Source organism: Carassius auratus, chromosome 38 (genome assembly GCF_003368295.1).
Source record: "Carassius auratus strain Wakin chromosome 38, ASM336829v1, whole genome shotgun sequence".
NCBI lineage: Eukaryota > Metazoa > Chordata > Actinopteri > Cypriniformes > Cyprinidae > Carassius > Carassius auratus.
The window spans coordinates 7,012,059-7,034,450 of NC_039280.1; the positions used below are offsets into that span (position 1 = coordinate 7,012,059).

General features: G+C 38.0%; 1 protein-coding gene across 5 annotated transcripts in view; it reads left to right on the plus strand.

Annotated features, from left to right (window-relative positions):
* The window catches only part of LOC113056842 (stromal membrane-associated protein 1-like), a 99,455-nt gene that overhangs the window by 6,049 nt on the left and 71,014 nt on the right, over nt 1-22,392 (plus strand). For all 5 annotated transcript variants that reach the window (XM_026223742.1, XM_026223743.1, XM_026223745.1 and 2 more), the window contains exons 2-4: nt 13,680-13,813; nt 15,653-15,738; nt 20,677-20,752. In XM_026223742.1, the coding sequence (XP_026079527.1) occupies nt 13,680-13,813; nt 15,653-15,738; nt 20,677-20,752 (296 nt within the window). The remainder of the gene's footprint in view (nt 1-13,679; nt 13,814-15,652; nt 15,739-20,676; nt 20,753-22,392) is intronic.

Here is a 22,392-nt window from a genome sequence, read left to right on the forward strand (position 1 = left end):
CCATTGCAGTCTTATTATGCGAAACCAAATTAAAACCTGCTGCTCGTGGAGATGCATTGATGTGTAAATATATTTCAAGTGTGTATATATTTTTTTTACCTCTGCACTGCAATGTCTGGACTGTCTGAATTGTACTGAGGCATCTTCTTCTTCTTGCTTGCTAGCTTTATGGTGGATCTCAATTTGGTGTGTCAATGGTCCACTAGAGAGATAGGTGGTAATAATGCAAGCAAGAAACAGTCGACAAGCCACAGGGTTTAATTTAGTTTTGTTTGTGTATTTTTTTTCTCTCTCTTTGTTTTATTATATGTTTTTGCCATGATTCCCATCCACATACATTATAAGACTGACAGACTGCAACGGGTTGAGTTAAAAATCTTTGTGTTCTACCCGAAGAAACAAAGTCATCTACATCTTGGATGCACTGGGGGTAAGCAGATAAACATCAAATTAAATCTTTTGGATGAACTATCCCTTTAAATGTACTAAATGTATTATTTAGCAAAGCAACTTTTTCTTTATAGGACTTAAATCTAGTTTCAGACATCTGCTTCGTTGTTTTAGTTCTAATCATAAGTCACTTAAAGAATAACTCAATAAAAGCTACAACCAATTTAGGGACTTGCATAAATGAGTGATGTCAGTGCTTATTATCCAGTGCTTCATTTTGCCCAAATAGCCTGCTGCTTCACGAATGGCTCTACCAGCTGGACTGGTTTCAGTTAGAGCAGCTGTTGTGCTGCTTTACAATGCTTTTCAGACAGATTCCATTTCCCTCAAAGCCTGGATCAAATTGGGCCACATCCGGATGTCAGTGTGCAGCCTGTGACTGCTGAAATGGAGATGTTTGAGCCTGAGAGAGTGTGGTGGTGGCCACATGTGTCAGGGCTAATTCAGTTCTGTCATTTAAGTCCAAAGGAGCCATTCTTGGTAAACTTTTGAGTTTAAGCTGCTGTTATTGAGAGAGTCTCTTCATTCTAATACAGAAGTTTTAAGTTAGTCAGCATGGGTTAGTATTAAATTATGAATCGTTGAATATATTAATCGCTTTAAAGTGGTTTGGTGATGTAACTGTATTTGTGAGTAATGCTCAGTGTGTTTAAGTACTTTCCTTTAGTTTGTCAGCAGGTGGTGCAAGAGAGACATTGCTTAGATTACCTTACAGCATAAGTATGTGGTTAAAAGTGTTGACTAGATTTATGTTCACTATGGTGTGTTTTGGATTAGTTATCTCCCCGGTTGCCACAGTCTTTGCTTAATAAAGAAGGGAATTTAGCCTTTTGTGTCTCTGGAAGTGATTAATTTGAGCAGAGCTCACTGGGCCTCTCTCTCATGAAAAGGATGTGAAAGAGTTTAGGGCTGCATGTATGTATGTATGTATGTGTATTAGGCTTGCCGTGATAGACGGTGTTGACGGTGATGCATAAGCCACAACACCGGTTACGTCACTTGCCCACCGCGGCACCAACTCCCACCGTCATTTAGATTTTTGTAGTAGGCTAATACAATTCATTTAGTTCAGTAAAAAAAACAGACACTACAATTAACAACTGAACGTGGCTGCTCAATGCAGCGTGGCGAACAACAGTCGCATCACAGATCAAATTTCATTAGTTCAGTGAGGAGAGTGAGTCAAGCTGACTCCCAAAAGTGGGGTGAGATCATAGACTCTATAAAAACCAAAGACCGTATAAAAACATGGACGTAGTCTCCGTGACGTCACCTATAGGTTTCTGAAGAGTGTTTTTGAAGCCAAAAGTGGGCAGAGGCGGCGGTCACCATCTTGGCAGGACGTCATTCCCAGATGATTGAAAACGGGCAAAAAGCTTGATCCCAGTGACCGCAGCAGCGATCCACCTCTTATTCAAGTGGCTGCACCCTAATTATGCAGAACTTTAAGGCTTAATATAATTTAAACGGATGAGTTATAAAAATATGCACCCCCCTCACAGTCGTCATGAAGGGCAAAATAAGCTATATAGACCAAAATAATTTTTTGAACCAGGCTGTATACATGTTTTTTTTTTCTGTTGTAAAGTGATTTCACATAGAACAGCTGTTATTAGATGAAGCTGTTGTTAACTGACCAGCTGCGCAAATTCATGTTCACTATCAGCCTGGAATTGCGCAGCAACGTTTGGGCACCTTTTGCAGAATCTGTGAAAATATGAGTAATTTTCAAAAAATAAGAGAGATGCATTAAGAGCTGGGGGGTGAAAACTTTTGGAATTTGAAGATCAAGGTAAATTGTACTTAATTTGTGTACCGGGAAGCATACAAGTATCTTCTGTTGCTTACGAAGGGCAGAACTAAATGGAGAAAAAGTATATTTCAACAAAATAAGACAAATTTGGCCATCTTCACCATGTTCAAAAGTTTTCACCCCCCCCCCCATCTCTGAATGGATCTTGTTTCCTTCTGGAGCATCAGTGAATGTTTGAATCTTTTTAAATAGTTGTGTTTGAGTCCCTCAAATGTCCTCAGTGTGATAAGATGTAACTCAAAATCATAAATTCACTGTTTGAAAGGGTTCAAAAATGCAAAGATGCTGGAAAACTGAAGAATCTGCAGGACCTTAAAGATTTTCTGAAGAACGCTGCTCAGTTTAACTGTTCAGAACAAACAAGGGACTCATGCACAACCATCACAAAACAGAAAGACAGTCGAGGATCATCAGGTGACCACACACAGTACTAAGAACCAAGGGTTCCCAAACTTTTGAGTGGGGTTATTTTAATAATTTCAGCATTTATTTTGTCTTGTGGACTAAATGTTAATATCTTTTATGTACAATATCTTACTCAGGACAGTACTAAATAAAATATAACATGCATTTAGTATGATCTCTCTTATTTTTTGAAAATTACATTTTCACAGATTCTGCAAAGGGTGCCCAAACTTTCGAGCCCCACTGTATATATGCATCCTCTTTTGTTCAATTCATACATTTAATTAGTAAATTTAGTTTAAAAATAAGACACCACAATGCTGTTACTAATCAAATGAAATCAGTATCAACAATCTTACACTGCAGAAGCTGCATCTGAAGTAGCATTAGGTGTAATTTAGGGGAAATGTTTAGAAATAAATTAACTTTTATACAGCAAGGATGCATACAATTTTTCAAAAGTGACACTAAATAAACTAATAATGTCGCATAATATTTCTGTTGTTCTTTTAAACTGCATGTTTATCAAATCGTCTTGAAAACAGTGTATCATTTCCACAAAAATATTAAGCAGCTGTTTTCAATGTTTATAATAAGAAATGTCTAGCTTTGTCATCACAGGAATAAATAGCAATTTTAAATATATTAAAGCAGAAAATGGTATTAGTAGTAGAAATATTATTTCGTAGTTCACTGACTATTTCTGATCAAATTAATGCAGCCTTGGTGAACACGGGAGTCTTCTTTCAAAATCATTTTTAAAAAGGCTCTACAATTTTGAACGGTAGCCATAGATTATAAACTAAAACTGATATTACTATGGTACAATGCATTGTTACAAATACAAAGCCTTAAGCGCAGCTGTTTCAAAACCGTTTAACACACGTTTTAACAATTCTACCCATACCATATTGATCAAATGTTAATGAATTCCTACAGGTTCATTTGATATCACTCTCTTTGGCTCTCACCAGCAGGGGGCAGCACAACACCACCCAAAGCTGAAGTGAAGCTCATCCATCCTTTCTGTTTACACTTAAATGACTCTGGCTTCTTGGCTGAAGTTCACGTTCTCCAAAACCTGTTTTTAACACCATATTATGAGACCAGTGGGTGCGATTAAGGTTGTTCACAGAGGTCACCAGTGAGTTGGCCTTTCCCTCATGTTCACTTGCAGTCGTCCCTCTCCTTTCCACCTGACAGAACAGCCACTGTGCTGAGACCTTTCCTCTCCCCCAAACGCTCTGCCTTTCCTTCCCTCAGCTGTCACAGATAGCAGACGCACACCTTTTCTCTCAGTCTCTGTCAGACGTCTTTCTCCTGCTAGGCTGGAATAGAGGGCTCTAATTTCATGCTCTACTAGTCTTCCCTCTGTGAGGCCGAACTCAACTGTCACTCAGTTGGACTCCACTGCCAGTTCTGTGATGCCGTGTGTGTGTATGTGTGTGTTCCCTTGCCTCAGAAGACCGGCAGAGCGGAGCTTTTCTTTGAACGGGGTTTCTTTTTTTCCTCTAATGAAGGAGTTAGTTCTCTCAGGATCTCTGTGACTGGCTTTAATCTTTAATTGAAGTCTTAATTTATTTGGGGGGCTTTGTAGAGTGTGTCGTCACATGGTGTCTGCTACATGATACATGGTGTTTTGGTTTCAGGTCTGAAAAATCAAAGAGCTTGTACTGCTTCTCAAAGATCACGCTATTTCATCTCTTGTTTTTGTCTTTGGAGGCAATCCGTGAGCTGCTGCTGCTTTATGTAGATGAAGTGTGCCAGTCATCGTTAATGATAGTGTGTACCGATGACTGTGGCGCAATGATATTGTGGTGTTTCTGTGGCTGTCTGGGACACTTTGGCAGGTCTAGGAGCTGTAAAGAAGTACATGTGGAGTGGCACAGCAGGTCTGCGAGGCTCCTGCTGTTCTCAGTGTGAGTCACTTTCCCCCCACAATGCTTTGCAGTATTGTTGGAAGCCTGTTGTGACAAAAGCTGATCAATATAGTGAGAATTAGAAGCTACCGTGGCTTCGTTTAGATGTGCACCAACAGCCTTATTGTTGGGAATAATTAAAGTATTGAATTGAATTGAAGAATTTAATATGTTTGCATGGTTAAATCGTCTATACACTAGCCATTTTTAGCCAGTTTTAACATCTTCTTGTCATTTTGATTAAGAAATCTGGTTTGTTTTGCCATCATTTTAAAAAATCGATTAACATCCTTGTTTTCAATTATCTATTTTTTTTTTTCGTGTGTGTGAATTAAATAAATGCCATGTAAATGTTTGTATTTTTTTTCTACATATATTTAAAAAATCCCATCTGCAAATTGACCAAAGTCTGAACTTTAAAACTGGCCAAATGTCAGCTAGTTAGGCATAATTGATCATTTTAACTCCTGTTAAATGTTTATTTTACCCCAAAATGAAATTTCTTCTGATGACACCATAATTTCTTCAGAAAGGTGACAAAAAGGCACCAAGAATGGCATAAAGTGAGATAAACATGGTGTGAAAGCTGACTAATTGGCTAGAGTAGATCAAATCAAGATCTTCAGTGGATTGTTCTGTCATTTACTCGCCCCATCATTCCAAACCTATATCACTTTCTTTCTTCTACGGAACATAAAAGAAAATATTTTGATAACTTTTAATGGAACCAGTTTTGGTGTCCATTTTCTTCCATTATATGGTGAAAAAACTGAGGCATTTCTCAAAATATCATCTCGTGTTCAACAGAAAAAAAAAAGGTTCTACAGGTTTATAATGACACAAGGGCGAGTAAATGATGACAGAACTTTTTTTTTTTGCTCGCCCCAACCAATTAGCTACCTTTAACATGCTTTATATTTGACTTTATGCCATTCTTGGTGCCTTTTATCTTCACCTTTGAAGAAATTCTTGTTAGTCATCCCCCTGTCATTCTTTCTCTCCAGGGGGCGCTGTGAGAATGTGGTATGTTTAAAGCAGTGCAATGAAGTCCTCATCTCCTTTTTTCCCACACATCTTTATAGTTCTTCATATTCACATCCATCTGAATGAAAGCTATGCGTTCAGCTCCCGAAATGTCCAGATTCTGAATCACCTTTACCTGCTCTCTCTCTCTTTCTCTCCCTTATTTCTGACCCTTCTTTAGCATCACGGGGCGGACTGATCAATCTCCTTGGTGCTTTATTCAGAAGCACCAGCTGAGAAACTGACAGGTTTTGTGAAGCCCTGTGTTCACGGGTACATTTATTACTTTCAGTCTATTTCAGGACTTTACTCCCTCGTCCTCTCATGTAGTTCAGAGGGAAGCTAGTCTTATATGTATTCAGTGTCGCGGTTAGTTTTCAGATAAATCCTCTTGGCTCTGCGGGTCGCTGCCTATCTGTCACGGTTGGTATTTAGATACGCTTGCAGTGCACTTCTGCTTCACACTTGGTTTTTTGAGTTTATTTCCCTGTGTGTGTTTTTATGGGGGGGTTGATCATGGGGTAGGAAGAATCTGAAAACACTTCCAGGCATAGCAAAGCGCAATCTTGCAGTTCCAGTACATTTCTCGACTCCCATCAACACAAATGAGTTATGTTCCCGTACTGTACAGTGCTGAAAGATGGGTGGTTTTAAGTTCAGAATGATGCATGATTCTAGGATGCTTCCGTCTTTAGACCCTTTTGCCCAAATTGTGACTGACTGTTCAATACCAACAACTGTTTGAAAAAAAACAACAACAAAAAACTATGAATATGAAACAACACATATGAAGCTTTTCAGACCAGGGATGAACTATATATATATATATATATATATATATATATATATATATATATATATATATATATATATATATATATATATATATATATATATATATATATATATATATATATATATTTTTTTTTTTTTTTGTTGTTGTTGTTTTCTATGTGTTAACTGGTATTTGATATTTAATTGTGTGTGCACGCTCCCCATTTTTATGTTAAGATTACTCTTGCAGTCATCTTATTCTTTAAAAACACATTTATTAACAATGTAAATGTAATCTTTAGCAAACATCTAATTTTACATATTGTAGATTATATTATTGTGGTAGCTAAATTTGTACCATTCAAAAAGTATTTATTTCTTAATGTTTGACTTTTCATTTATTTTGATGAAACCGTGTAGAGTTTCTGTTATCAGCTTTAACCTGAAAATAATTATTGGCTTTTAATTATTGCTATTAACTTGTATTTTAATATCAGTACAATTTCACCAAACAAAGACCTTCAGATAACTTTAGTTAAAATTACATCTGTGGTTTAGTACTTTTGTTTTTATTTTTGAAGCTGAAAATCTTAACCTTGCTTTTCCTGTATCCCGTGCATCTAACAGACCAGCTGAAAGGTTGTCCCGTTATGACATCTGTTGTACCAACATGAATGTGATTTCAATTCGGCCCATATTCGTTTCACTTCTGGTGTGAATGAACCATTTGTGTGTGATTCGTTTAGCTTTTTCATATCCTGTTTGATGTGAAAGGCCCTTTAGACTGCATCAAGTGTGTTCACTATGGCAAACAGCTGGGGGTCCATACAGCTAGAACCCACACTAATGGTCACGGTTGTGATGGACAGGGCAGAGACGCATATTTCCCCCCTCATCCGCTCTGCCATTACATAACCAGACACATTTTCTCCTACATGAAAACAAATCCACACATGCACATTAACAGCCCGTTATTTGGTGTGGAAAAGGTGCAGATTGATATGAATGTGTGCGGTGTTCTCTGTGTGATGTGGTTGTTTTCTGCCGTCACCTTTTTTTAATGAGAGAAAAATAGAGGCTTTTAAGAAAATGGCAGCCGCACTTCTAAAAGGCTCAATGGGTGACCTTATACAGTCCAAAAGTGTGTGTGTGTGCACCCACGTTAAGGTGTGTGTTTGTCAGACTGCTGTGCTGATTCATTCTTTGGGCCTAAAGACGGGGCTAAGTGCCACTGCAGGAAGCTCCTGCTGCCTCACTTCCTGTTTTTTACTGGGATCCCACTGTCACATTCCCAGCATGCTTTGTGCAGTGACCTACACTCAGCAGTCGCCACTCGCAGTGACTTAGTTAGAGATGCGCACAGATGCACTGTACAAGTGTGGCTTGCCCTTACAGACCCAACGAGGCATGAACAGACACCACACACACACACACACACACACACACACACGGTCTATTATATAAACATCATCAGAACTGTCAGGCACTGTTAAAGAAAGCAGTATGAGTTATTTTTAAAGACATACACGTTATCTAGCAGAAATGCTCTGAGATTGAGTGTGGGCAGCATTACTGCAGTGTATTCCTGTGCACAAACGCTGATGGACTTGTGTCAGGGTTGATGCTGTATTCTGTTTGACTCGAGTAAAAACATAGCTATGAGGGGCTTTTGTTGGATATGTTTGTGTCAGATTGCTTAATAGTGAAAATGTCGGACCAAAAAAATGGAAAATGTGGGTTGTAAAATAAGATGTGAGCTACAGTTTTAAGGGTTGTTCAGTGTATTTTATTATGAACGTGGAAAATTTTAATTGATATACATTATGTAAAACCGTGACAGACTATATGCATGCATACATAGACACACACACACACACACACACACATATGTATGCACACATATATACACACACACACACACACACACACACACACACACACACACACATATATATATATATATATATATATATATATATATATATATAATATATATATATATATATATATATATATATATATATATATATATATATATATATATATATATATATATATATATATATATATATATATATATATATATATATATATATATATATATATATATATATATATATATATATATATATATATATATATATATATGCACTAATTGAAAAGTCTACACACAGTCTAATTCAGTGAGAATAAAATATATATCCCTCACAGGCTCATTAGCATTGACTTCTAAAATTAAAATTGCAATTTATGGTCGTTAAATATGCCATTATTTATCTTGGAGTTTCATGTATAATTATAGTACTTGAATATTTTACAGTTTTGTATTGCCAATTTTCTTAATTGCAAAAAATAAAAACTCACTAAGGCTGCATTTATTCATCAGAAATAAGTTAAAAACCGTAATATTTTGAAGTATTATCACAATTTAGCAAACTGTCTTCTTGAAACTGTGATTATGATGCAATTCAAAAGCAAGATAAGAAAAAAGAATACTTTTATTCAGCAAGGACATAAAAAAAAAACCAAAACATGATATTAAAGACATTTATAATGTTACAAAAGATTTCAACTAATTGAAGAAGCCTGAAAAAAATGCATCACAGATTACTTTAAAATATGAATTATTATTAACATTAATAATAGTAAGAAATGTTTCCTGAGCACCTAATCAGTATATTCCAGACTAGATGAATGACTGCTGAAAATTCAGCTTTGTAATCAAAGGAATAGATTACATTTCAAAATATAATGAAATAGAAAGCAGTTATTAAAATTGTAATAATGTCATAATATTACTGTATTTACTGTACTTTGATCAAATAAATGCAAGTCTTGTTTAGCACGTTTTATTTTTTGTTTTGTTTTCATAATCATTCCACATATTTGGCCTATTTGAATCCCAGACAGACTTGCGTAGCCTACTGGAAACCACTCTTGTACACAAAGCCATGTTTAGATAGTTTTTTGTACGGTTTGTGTCCTATTTATCTGTTAAAAGCATGTCCGGAGGAGTGGAGGGCAGCAGTGCCGGTTCTTGAAACACAACAGCTGGCCCCTGGCCCTGGACCAGACCGCTACAATCAGCACCAGCCTTTTGAAGTGTTACCCGAGCATAGCTGGAGGCTCCTCAAGTTCTCTGAGGTTTCTGGGTGAAGTACAGTGCCGCTCTCTTCTCCTGTTTTTTCTTCTTCCCCTTTCTTTCTCCCTCCATCCTCTTTCTCTTTGGCAGAGCTGATGGAAGGGATTAGGAAGGAAGTGAAAAGAGAGAGAGAGAGGGACTCTCTCCTCTAGAAGTGAAAGATGGAGGGCAGAAGGGACTATTGTTTATTTTGACAAATGCTCTCTTGTAGCCTTGAGGTGACATTGACGAAACGATGCAGCCACTCAATTCTCAGCGAGACAGGTGCTACAAAGGGACGAATGACGTGTGTGTATGTGTTTGGCACATCTTATATCGGCCGTGTCCCATTGTTTATGTGCATTCAATGCAAGCAAATGAGCTACAGGGTTATAAATCTGGGGTGACTCCTCAATGAAGTGGGTAGAGACCTGGGGACCACAGAGGCAACTGTAAATCTCCCGCTGTAGCTACACGCACAAAGTCCCTGCAAGCCCCGCTCTGGATGTTTAGACACTGAATCATTTATTTGGCCTGCCTTTTAATTGAGTTTTCAGGGGAGGGCCGCCTCGCACACCCAGGGTGCTCCGCGTTTGTAGGCTCTCCCAAAAATACGTTATCTCGCTACCCAGCTGCTGAAAGCATCCTTGGCTTGTTCTCCTCGGGTCTAAATATAGCATGCCTCAGCCTTTTTGAGATTTTTTTTTTTTTTTTTTTTTACAGTGCTTTCTCCTTTGCATCCTTCTACTGTGGACTTGTTTACAGCATCCGGCTGCCATTTGGTAAAGATGAATGGTGAATTATTAGCCAGTGTACAGTGACTGAGGGACTACATCTGCTGCGCCCAGCTGTGGAGATAATGAATGGACTTGGGAAGAGAGGAAGTAGAAAGATCAGGACGACATGTCACAGCCGGGAATCCGAAATTGCCTCTTTTGGACGCTAGAGGCCGTCATCCCATCCTTAAAGAATTGGGAGAGCTTAGACGGGGTCATAGGTCATGACCTGTCTTGGTTGCCAGTTCCCCTCCATTGCAGAATTTCCTGTTTGTCAACAGCAGTTAGTTGTCTGACCTCTGCTCTTGGCTGGTTATCAGAGACCTTGTTTATACCTGGCATTAACATTCATCTCAGTAGTGCTGCTTGGCTTGATGGTAGACTGTATGATGTGTGGTGGAAGATGTGTCAGCTTGCTTTAATGTTTATGTTAAAGCTACAATCTATGCTGCAAATGATGCTGTAGACAGGTGCTTCCAGCTTCCTTGATTATAATGAGAGTAATTTAGTTTTGGCACATCATGTCTACACAGTGTCTGCATGTGATGTAGAGGCAGTATAATGGTAGGTTGTTTATGGTCAGCCAGCAATGTAGCTGAAAATCAACTGATCTGCCATCACAGGTATATGTACTGTTTATGCGTGTGTGCGTGTGTGCGTGTGTGTATAGGAACATTTTATGTTTTTGAATATGTCTCATCCAATAATTTTATTTATTATGTAATACTTTTATAAATCCTTTGTTTTTGACTTAAATGTAAGACAGCTGTTGATGCCAGACTTGTTAATTCATTAGTTATGTTAGTTGTGTTGTAATTTATAAAATATTGAATTGCTAAAATTTGATTTGTAATTAAATGGTGTATTAAATAATAAATATAGGTTAAATTATGGTTAAAATAAAATTATTTTAATTAAACCAAGTATAAGTATTTATTATTACTGTAACATTTAATTTTAATGATATATAAAATTGCTTATTATATTATTTTAGTTATGCTGTCCATGCCTATGTCTCAGATAAGCCTACCACAAGTCAGCTCAGCTTTAAACTTGATTTTAAAATTTATGAATTTTTTAAGTTTAATGTATTTTATTTGTACATTTAGATTCATTATATACAATTAATAGTGTAAATATTAAAATAGGAAATTACTATTTAAATGAAATATAACATTTTCATTTATAATAAATTATAGTTATATATATATATATATATATATATATATATATATATATATATATATATATATATATATATATATATATATATATATATATATATATATATATATATATATGTGTGTATGTGTGTGTGTATGTGTGTATATATATATATATATATAACAAATACATTTTATGCATTGTCATATGTTATTTTTCGCTTCCCACTCCTACATCTCAAGTCGTCAACGTCGACAGATTACTGTGGTGGGGAGGTTATCTGATTTTGTCTACTTATGCCAGTGTGTCATTGTCATAATGAAAATAGTTGAGATGATTTTAATCTTTAGTGCAAACTGTTCTTTGGGTTTCATTTTCTATTCAAGTATTTGTAAGAATCCAACCCTCTACATTGCGAGTATTCACCCTGGGCGACTAAATGATGTCTAACATTAGCTAATAAATTCTTACATTTTACTCGCCAGTGTGGACGCTTGATTTCAGCGAATCAATTCGAGCGAGAACACACAACCTGATTAATATTCATGAATCTAGAAGCTCGTTAATCTTTAGTGCATTTTATATTGTTCTTATTAGTAGAATTTTACAAACACACATATAATATTCAATTGCCAAGGTGTCCATAGAGGGTCGGAATCATGGGTAAATTATTGCATATATATCACGATATGTCAATATATTGATTATTGCGACAGGTCTAGGGGTGGTAAGCCTGAAATAAGCACTGCAGCGTTTCAGTCCAGCAGGGAGAGTGTGGAGAGGGTTCCTCCAGCTCTTCCCCTCCGCAGGGGCGCCGCACCCTTCATTGCACCGGGCTCCACTCAATGACAAATTAACCCTCTTTAATTGTGGGTGAGTTATGCAGCTCCTGGTGCAGCGGTGTGAGACACAATCTTGCAGCCTTTTATTGGGCTAATAAATCTGGGAGGGTGGCAGACGGAGCCTGTGCAGTCAGCCGAATGGTACTTTGGGGTGGGTGAGAGATAAGAGACTAGAAACCCGCTCTCTCTCATTACCGCAGTTTTCACCAGAGTTTTCCCAACGCGTTTGGGGAATCTTATCAGCCTGTTCACATGTCGCCCGTCCTCTTTTGTCGTCTGAGCGCAGAACAGAAGCAAGATAGCCATTAATATCCTGAGCAATCATGCAGGATAAATTATGAACATGCTTAAAAGTGAAGGAACAGTGCGGTATTGTTTGTTATGCTAATGTACTTGGTGTATGTGCGTTTGTGTGCACATTTTTCTCTATTCAGGAGCTGTGTGGGTAGCACTGCCAGGGTCAGCGGTTTTGCTCTACTCTTGCCTGATGGGCATACAAACCCATGCCAGGCGTCCTGCAGGCAGAATACAGAACCCATCCCCCCACTGAAACCAGGGATACGGCTCCGTGCTGCGAGAAAGCGTGAGACGGAAGAAGCGAATTGGACACGTCCTAAGATGGCTGACAGGTGTAGATAAAGCCAGAGAGGGGGGGGTGAACCACAGAAATCCATTTCACAGCAAACCCGGTGATTTATAGCCCGTCAGGAGCAGCTCTCTCACCAGCACCAACCAACCAGCCGAGAGCTGTCAGGACCGCTCCAGTGCACCCACACTCCCCCGAATCCGTCCGCTTCCACGCGCAACTTTTCACCCAAAAGCTATCGACTTCTTGCTCTCAGAACTGAGAGACACACAACCTCCGTCTCTGCCTTTGTTAGCGTCTACCGTCAAAGCGCTTTCGTCTTCCCCCGTGCTATTACAGTCACTTCTGAGAGCTGAATATTACACACTGTGCTGAAGATAATAACATGCATTCTGTACTGTAGCACAATTCACATTTTTCTTCTCCCTTTTTTCTGTGGTTGATGAAATCAGGAGTCTCGCATTGTAGTTTCACTACTTTATTCAGGTACCTGCGGCTATTGACTGTTGATTCAGGTGGGCTACCTGCTGCATTCATCCGGCACTTGGATCGAATTTTATTACCACGACTGCAAAATTCCATCGTTTAGATATTGGTTTTAGGCATCACAGCACAATGCGGTTTATTCGATGCCATGGCAAGGTGGAATTGCACGACGGAGCTCGAGGCGGCACCGTGACTCAGAAGATTTATTTTAAACCGCTGTTTCTTCACTGCCTGTTATGATGGCGTTATCTGTTTCAGATAATAGGAAGTGCTTTACTGCAGGTCTAAAATCTGTGTGTTTTCTCTCTCTTTCCCCGCAGGACCTCGATGGGCCTCTTGGAATCTCGGTGTGTTTATTTGTATCCGCTGTGCTGGAATACACCGGAACCTGGGAGTGCATATATCACGCGTTAAATCCGTCAACCTGGACCAATGGACCCCCGAGCAGATACTAGTATGTGTGTTTTCATGCGTTTCAATTGTTTTTTCTTTCTTATGGTGCTCAACATGATGTTTTGGAACTGTTGATGACCTGACTCCCATTGAACAGATTATGGCAGTACTGCTATTTCACAGTGTCTAACATTCATTGATCACATTCTCTACTGTTCAAAAATTTGGGCTTGGTAAGAATTTCTTAAAGGGATAAGTCACCCAAAAATTTAAAGTGTCAATTTCTCACCTGCATGTTGTTCCAAATCCATATGATCTTAATTTATCTTCAGAACACAAATTAAGATACTTTTGATGAAATCAGAGAGCTTTCTGACCCTCCATAGACAGCATCGCAACTACCACATTGAAGGCCTAGAAAGGTAGTGAGGACAGCAATGGGTTTTATGAAGCTATGAGGACAAAGAAAATAAAAATAACAACCTATTTCAACAAATTCTTCTCTTCCCTGTCAGTTTTCCATGCAATTCACGAGAGAACTGTTAACAAAGGGCTATCATTATATATCTATATCTATATCTATATATATATATATTTACGAGAGTACCACAATGCATGTTTGAATTGATATAACGAGTCCTCGTTAAATAAAAGTATGAATTTTAAATGGTAGTGTACATTTTATTTTTGTATTTCAAATGGAAACATTTCACTAGAGATGTACTGATATTGAAATTCTGTCCGAGACTTGTAACGACAGTTTTTATCCAAATTGCAAACCCTTGAAGTATAAAATAGAATAATTGTAAAAGTATGTTTGCTGTTTTTGTGGTGGGGACAGTGACCAAGCCAACATAAAAATCCTTGTTGAGCCTTTCCTGAAGTTATAGACACCTGTTTTTCTGTTGTAGTGTGAGTGATGGCTTCAAAAACACACTGCATCGTGAGGTCCAGATAACCTTCGCTCATATTTCAGATATACTTGTGTAACTGAATGAGTCTCTCTGTGTGTTGTGCATTTAAAAAAACAGTGTGGCTTGAAAGATTTATGAGTTTTTAAGCAACCAAAAGGGAGTCTTGCATCTCCCCTTTGCATATTAATTGACGTCTGGATGGATAATTAATTCTTGATGGGTAATTACTTGTCTGTTTTTCAGCATCTTCTCTTCCTTCAGTCAGATCCATCATCCTCATATTAATTTGTCTCTGACAGGCTTAGATGTAAGTGACATAGAACTGATAATGCAAATGCGTGTAATTTGTATATGTTTGAAATAGCCTGGATAACATGTTTAATTAAGAATCAGGGGCATAAACGCGCACAGATGACTGAGCTTCTTATTTTTTTTAAAGTCTGTCTAAGGTTAAAAAGGCAGGCATTTTATGTCTAGATTTCATAGGACGTTAGGAACAGTTATGTGTGCCATTGATCATGGTACAGATATTTTGCACTGTCACTCTTGTTGCCCCGGCGATTGTGCACACAGCAACCAATCAAATCTCACCATCTCCGAGAAAGAATGAATGAGGTCACTCTTTATTCAGAGGTCATTGCGGTACCTGACATGGAGAGGGAGAGAGAGATCAATTTATATTTTTTAAGGGGTCCATGTTAAATACATATCAGCATACTAAAAATAGTTTTTTCCCTCAGGTCATCATTTAAGCATTTTAAATATGTGAAGGGTAACACTGTGCAGAGATGCATCCGTTTTAGAGTTTACACTTATTTAAACGACCTACTTCATGAATTGTACTTGATTGATTTGGTTTGTGTTATATGTTTCAAGTTTCTGCACTTTTAATAATGAACACTAATTGAAAATTTGGGATAAATGGATGGTTTGCGTTGTTCTCTGTTTTCACCCGTTATCTCTCTCTTTTTTGTCTTTCTCTGTAGAGTGTGCAAAGCATGGGCAACACCAAGGCAAGACAGCTGTATGAAGCTCATCTCCCAGAAAACTTCAGACGGCCACAAACTGACCAGTATCCTTTCGTGGACCTGTGTTAATGTTTGTAATTCTGGTTGATGGTCTTTTGCTAGTTATTTGGTAGAAGCCATCAAGAGGCTGAGTTTCAGATGCATTCTTAGTCGTCTGCAGAGGATTGACATGATTCAAGTGAATAATCCTTTTCTTGGCGCTAGAAAAGACAATTTGTGTATTTGTTATATTGAAAGAACGGTGTATTTGTGAGTTTATGCAAAGTTTGCGTCCTGCTCTTTTCTTGCTGCTGCCAAATTCACAAACCATCAGATCTGTAGCCAGTGCTAGCAACCTTTTTCTTGTAAGCAACAGAAAAGGATTTAGAGTATCTACCACTTTAAAAACATGTACAGTTCTACGTGTTGGCTTGTACATGGATAAATGAAGATATTCATTATTTGGTTGCCAAATACAGGGATTTGCAACACTCTATTGTCAGATGCTGTTTTGATGAAGTATCCTTAAGCTTGTGGTCAAAGTGATGTTGACTTTTTAGTGGTTCATGCTAGGGGTGTGCCGGTTTCAGAATTGGTGATGACGGTTATGACGTGAGTCAAATGTGACGGTTCATAACAGAACCGGTGGGGGGGTGTTAGTGGATCTGCCGTAGAGTCAATTGGTTGTTCTTGGAGATAGCGGGTTAACTCCGTGTTAGCGCGCGCTCTGATCGGTAAAGGGGCAGAGATTTCAGACCTCCATTTATTAAGGAGATCGGTCACAAAACTCATCATCCTAGCCAACGTTTTTGGAGCAAAATTTCAAAGCCGCACCCGCCCGCCATCCGCTGATTGTTTTGCGGTCTATGGCCATGCAATGCTTTGCTGATGCGAGTCGCAAAAAAAATGCCATTGTCTGTTCTAGAAAGGATGCAGCAAAGATATTTAATGCTATTGTATGAGGCATAGGCCTACGCTGAGTTTCATTTACGATGAGATGCGCTCTAGTGCAGTGCAAGTGAACGCGGCGCGCTGGTGCTTCCATGTCGGTTATCATTGTCTGCTATATTTGCTTTTTATTTATTAAAATACACGCAATTGGTTGATGAAACATTTATTAAAATTAAGACAAAATTTGTACAAAACGAAATTCGTTTTTAAGAAAGGTTTTCTACAAAGCAAAATTTTATGAAGTGGTAAATATCATGTCTGACGATTTACAAAACTTCATTAAGTGGTAAAAACCATGTCTCCCGATATATTGCGCATCTTATGATCCCATCTAAAAAATGTTTGTAAAAAATATTTTAATGACACGGTTTTGGCGGTTATAGAGTTCTAATGACGGTTTTCAACTATAACCGCCGGTCTCACGGTTATATACGAACCGTCACACCCCTAGTTCATGCTCACTGTTACAATGTGTGCCATTTCCAGTAATACTTTAAATTGTTCATTTAATCCAATTCTATGAGCAGTGGATGGTTTCTGAATATTTCTGAAACTATACCTTGAAGGCAGTTCTTATTTTTCAGAGAAATGTAAGAAAACTATATATAAAAATTTGGATGTTTGAAAGCTGAATGAATTCATTTTACTCCATTAAAAAAACCTTCTTCTGCTCACAGTAATACTAGATGATACACCTTTTCACCATAAATATGCTTAAATATTCCTCTTGTAGCTTAAGAACCCTATTTTCTTTGTCCTAGAGACATTGTGTACCTTTTTTGTTCCTTGAGATATTTAGTTCTTGGTGATGAACTATGGCAGTGCAGATTTGTGATATTGTTCAGGGCTTGGAAAATGAGGAAAATTAGATCTGTATGTTCTGAAAACTTTATAATGTCATACTGTTTTGCATGTAATTGTAGGTAGACTAAAAAAGGGCCGTCCTCGAACTCTACTGATCGTTTGTGCTTAATACCATTGATTTTTGCGCACACACTAGATTTCTAAAGTTTGGGGTCAGTAAGATTTTCTAGGATTTATTTAGCAAAGATGCATTAAATTAATAAAGAAACAAATAGTAAAATAAATAAAAATAAGTAGTTACAAAATATTTTTCATCTGTTTTGACCTTTATTTTCATATAGTAATCTTGAAAAATTGTATCACAATTTTCACCAAATATTAAGCAGCACAACTGATTTTAACATTGATGATAAAAAATGGGGAAAAAAAGAGGTGTTGATCTCCTGATATCTTGATTTATACATTTAATTTGTCAGTTCTGTGTTACAACAACTTAAACACCCTGTAGTTCCATCATGAACTGTACAAAAAAGAAAAAAAAAAGAAAAATCCTGTTGAGAATTCCTGTTCTAATGTTGGTGAATGTGGCAGACAGAAGCCTGTGTGACTTCACACCTCTGGCTGCAGAGATCTAGAGAAAACACACACAGCAGAGCCGAGCAGGAACTTCCTCATCGCTGAGGCCTAACAGGAAGTCTCCTCATGTCTCTCATCCCTCCGCCTCATCCTTCTTGCCTCGGGTATCCTCCTCCGTCCTATTTCACACCATCAGTCTAATTGGGTCTGTGTGGCGGCCGGGATAATTCCATATTCTCCTCATTGGCGCCTTCAGAAACCCTAATTGAATTTCCCTGGCATCCGCAGCCTGTTATCAGCGCTCCTGCGTTTGGTGTGGCTATGGAAATGGCTTCATTTGTATGCTGACCGATGAGGTACAATATTCTTAACCGTCAAAATGGATTCATCCGGACAGCAGAGGTGAGCCTCCTCCACAAACCGGCTTTGATGGAATTTGCTGTGGTTTCTTCAGATGGAAATGCGGATCTTTTGTGCGACAGTTTGGGGGTCTTTCACTCTCTCTCACTTATCACCGCTTCCCTCTCGTGATCTCTTTAATGGAAAAGCTGGCCGTGTTAATATAAACGTCAGATCGGCAGAGAGAGGAAATGTTAAGTTCTTTCTCTTCTGGTGCTTATTATGAATGGCAGATGTACCTTCTTTTGGTGTGCTTGTGGTGTCTTTCTCTCTTTTTCCCCCCTTATTTATTTATTTATTTAATTTTTTTTACTGTATAACTCGTTTATCTTTTCTCCTATTTATGCCAGCACTATTTTTTATGCATCATCTTTCTTACCAGTTTCTCTCTGTGTCTTTTGCATCACGTACTAACTCAGCGTGATGCAACTAAGCATCTGTATCAATTTAAGTTTAGGAATGTGCAAAACTTCACTTTTTTTTTAATCGACTTGTCGAGGCGCCTGAAGCTCTACTTGGCTGATCGTCATAAAGAATCCCTGCATAATAAAGTGTTCCTGAGGATTTTTAATTAGCTGGGTCAGGTGTGTTTGATTAGGGCTTGATCTGAACTGTAAAAGAAGTTCTATCTCCAGGAACAGGATTGGCCTGATTTACATATATTTTTGCATTCAAATACAGTAGACGGAGCACAGCAGAACAGGACTTTCTCAAATATCTGGCAACACGTTTTTTGAAAGTCAGTGTTTTAAAGGGTATTAATGTAAAGACGCTTGAAACTTTTCCAGGAGGGTTTTGTGGTATAACTGGCTAGCAGCTAAAGCACAGCAAGCTGTCTGTATATTAATAAAAGCAACAGCTAAAATGATATCAACACACACACACACACACATTATATATATATAAATCAGAAGTACCAGTTAAAACTAATATTTTGTAATGTCATAAAAATAAAAAAAATGTTCCTTTTGAACTCTTTTGAACAGATTCTTGGAAAAAGGCATCAATGTTTCCACAAAAAATATTAATTAAAGCAGCAACTGTTTTCAACATTGATGATAACAATAACCGCATAATTCTTGAATAACCGCATAATTCTTGAACCGCAAATCAGCATTTATGTGACACTGATGACGGGACAGTTCAGCTTTGCTGCATCACAGAAATAAATGACTATTTAATATCTGTTATTTTCAATTATTATAATATTTTACACTATTACCGTTTTCGCAGGTTTTATTAAATAAAGGCAGCTTTGGTGCCATCTTTCTTTCTGAAGAATAAAAAAATCAACCCCGAACTTTTGAAAGCTAGTATATTTTATTTAGTTGTATGGTTTAAAATTGGTCTCCCATACACCACTTGAAATTCTTCCCAGACTACCAGTTTGAGAACCGCTGATCTTTTGTTCTGAGGATGCTACAGGGGTTTTGTCGCTCACCCCTGTCTTTTCTCTTTCTTGCATTCTTTCTTTTCCTGCCACCTGCTTTTTCATCGTGATCCATATTTCATCAGATGCATTATTGTATTGTGATCAGGGATTCATGAGAGTGTAAATCCAATAAAGCTGTGTGAACCGGTCCTCTTAGCATTTTACTGTCGCTGTATAAATTGGCACTGTTAACAGGGAGTGAGATTCAGAGAGCTTGTGTTTTTGATTTGTCTTTGGCCCCACTCTGTGCATCTGTGTTTGTTGTGTAAAGAAGAAAAAAACAGGCTTGGGAGGATTCGGGCCATCTTTGTTTGATCCTAATTTTTTTCTTTTTCCTTCTTTCAAGATGCAGAATGCTAAGTTGTATTCGGTTTGTGGTCCAGGTGTGATGTTGGTGCTCTGGTGTCTTTAATGGTGAAGAGAGAATACAGCCAGTCTGAGAGGGCTGGCCTCTTTAATGCAGGAGTTACAGTTTAGTGGAGTAAGATGCCAATTCAATCTTTCAATTTTTCAGTCTTTCAAGCCAATATGAGATTTACCATCCAAAAAAAAAAAAACAAGCCTTCAAACTGGGCCTTGGATCAACTTTAAAACAATAAGACTGAGATTTAAAGACCCCATTAAAATGCGCAAAATTATATCCCATCAAAACTTGTTATTTCATGAGTTTTAAAAATGTAGTCATCCATTTAGCAGTCAGCATCAAGCTTCTCTGTCTCTTATAACCACTTAGGTTAAAGAGCGAAAGTGTGCCATGTTTGTTTAAATGGCTGTGAGGTTTAGCATGATTTGTATTAGTTGTAAGCCATCGATTTTTCAATTTTCCTGAGCAATGTTTCAGAGCTGTGGAGTTCTTCATCAGGGACAAGTATGAGAGGAAGAAGTACTACGATAAAAACGCTGTCAATGGAGCAATTGTGAGTATCAACATCTATCTATCTACCCATCTATCTATCATCTTGTTTATCTATTTAATTTTATTTAGTGGTTCATGTGTGAATTCATATCACTCCCTGCATTTCTCTGAGGTCTTTTACTGGACTGAAGTGAAGAAGTCTGTGCGAACAAGATTGAAACTGATCTTCCAGATTTGGTTGCAGATCATGCATTTAGCAAAGTTGCAGTTTTGATTTTGTGATGCATGGCAGCATATCGAATCATAACGTTGTATTGTGAGCCAGCTCTAGTGTTTACTGTCTATCTTATGTGTGGAAGGCCTGATTCGGTGGCCAGTTGTTGTGATCATTGATGCCTCAAATTCACATTACACAGCTTGGTGGGTTGCAGCTGTGTTTTACGTGTTGGAAATTGATTGACAGGAGCAAGCAGCCAATTAAAGCACTCTTACTTGTGTTAAATGACTCTCTGTGGCTTCCTCTGTGTTCTTTAATGTTTGTGTTGATCAAATGCCACAAGGAATAGTAATTGACCATCCTTAGTGTGCCGTGCAGGTCTTAGCCTCATGATAATGTTTGAGGAGCTTAAGCAATCTAAACAAACAGCCTCCTTTTGGCCTTTTCTGATTGCTTTGGATCAGGAGAGACTGAAACATGGTTACACTGTGAAAGGTTTTCGATCAAATTCTGCAAGGCTGCCCTGTCCAATTACATTTCTCTCTCTGCTTAAGCCTACCCAAGCAGAGCTCGGCCTTTCTCTGATAGGTCTTTCTGAACCGGCCAATTAAAGCCTCTGCCTGCAGAAACAGACAGCCAATCAGATTTCAGCAGTGGTAGTGGTCAGCCGTGGATGGAGGCATCATAAACCAGGCAAATATACAAACAGCATTGGTCTGTCAACAGAGGATGAGAAAAGCAAGAAAAACAGTTCATTGAATTAAAATGCAGTACTAAAGTGCAAAATAGTGGTGTCTTGTTCACCACACTGTAACACTGAGGCACTGCCTGGCTTTTATATGCAAATAAATTATAGAAAACAACTCGTTATCAGTTTAAGGAATTTTGCATTTTGTGTGGAGGGGGTCTGGATGAGAGAGAAAGCTAGATAGAAAAAGAAATGAAACGGTTATTTTAAACTAACGCTGCTTCTTCTGTGACCCTTTAACAGACCTGTGACGCATTTTTGGGTCCATACCCAACAGTTGTTAGCTACTCTTTTAACCTAAATACATAAACGAATTCTCCACTAGTCCTCCTCTAGTGTTTGCAGATTATGGCTGTCAAATTGATTTAATTACCTCCTGTTCCTGGCATCTGTGTTTGCTCTTCTTAATGCAGAATATCCTTATTTGAAAAAAGAAATTGTTTTCACAAAGGAGTGCAGTTATCCCAGTCCTATAGTGGCGAACGGCTTACTTTAACATTGCGCTAATATAAATGTTCCTCATCAGCATCCTGGTTTAAAAGTGCAAGTTCCTGCTTTGACAAGAGGGTGCAACTCAAGCCATTCTGAGCTGTGCATATTCTTCTTCTTTCACCATTTATTCTGCTGACAGAAAGGCGAACAGTTAACACTAACAAAGCTTAAAGTTCTATCATTACTCACCTTTTCATTCTAAACCTGAATGGGTTTCTTTCTTCTGTGAAATACAATAGAAGAT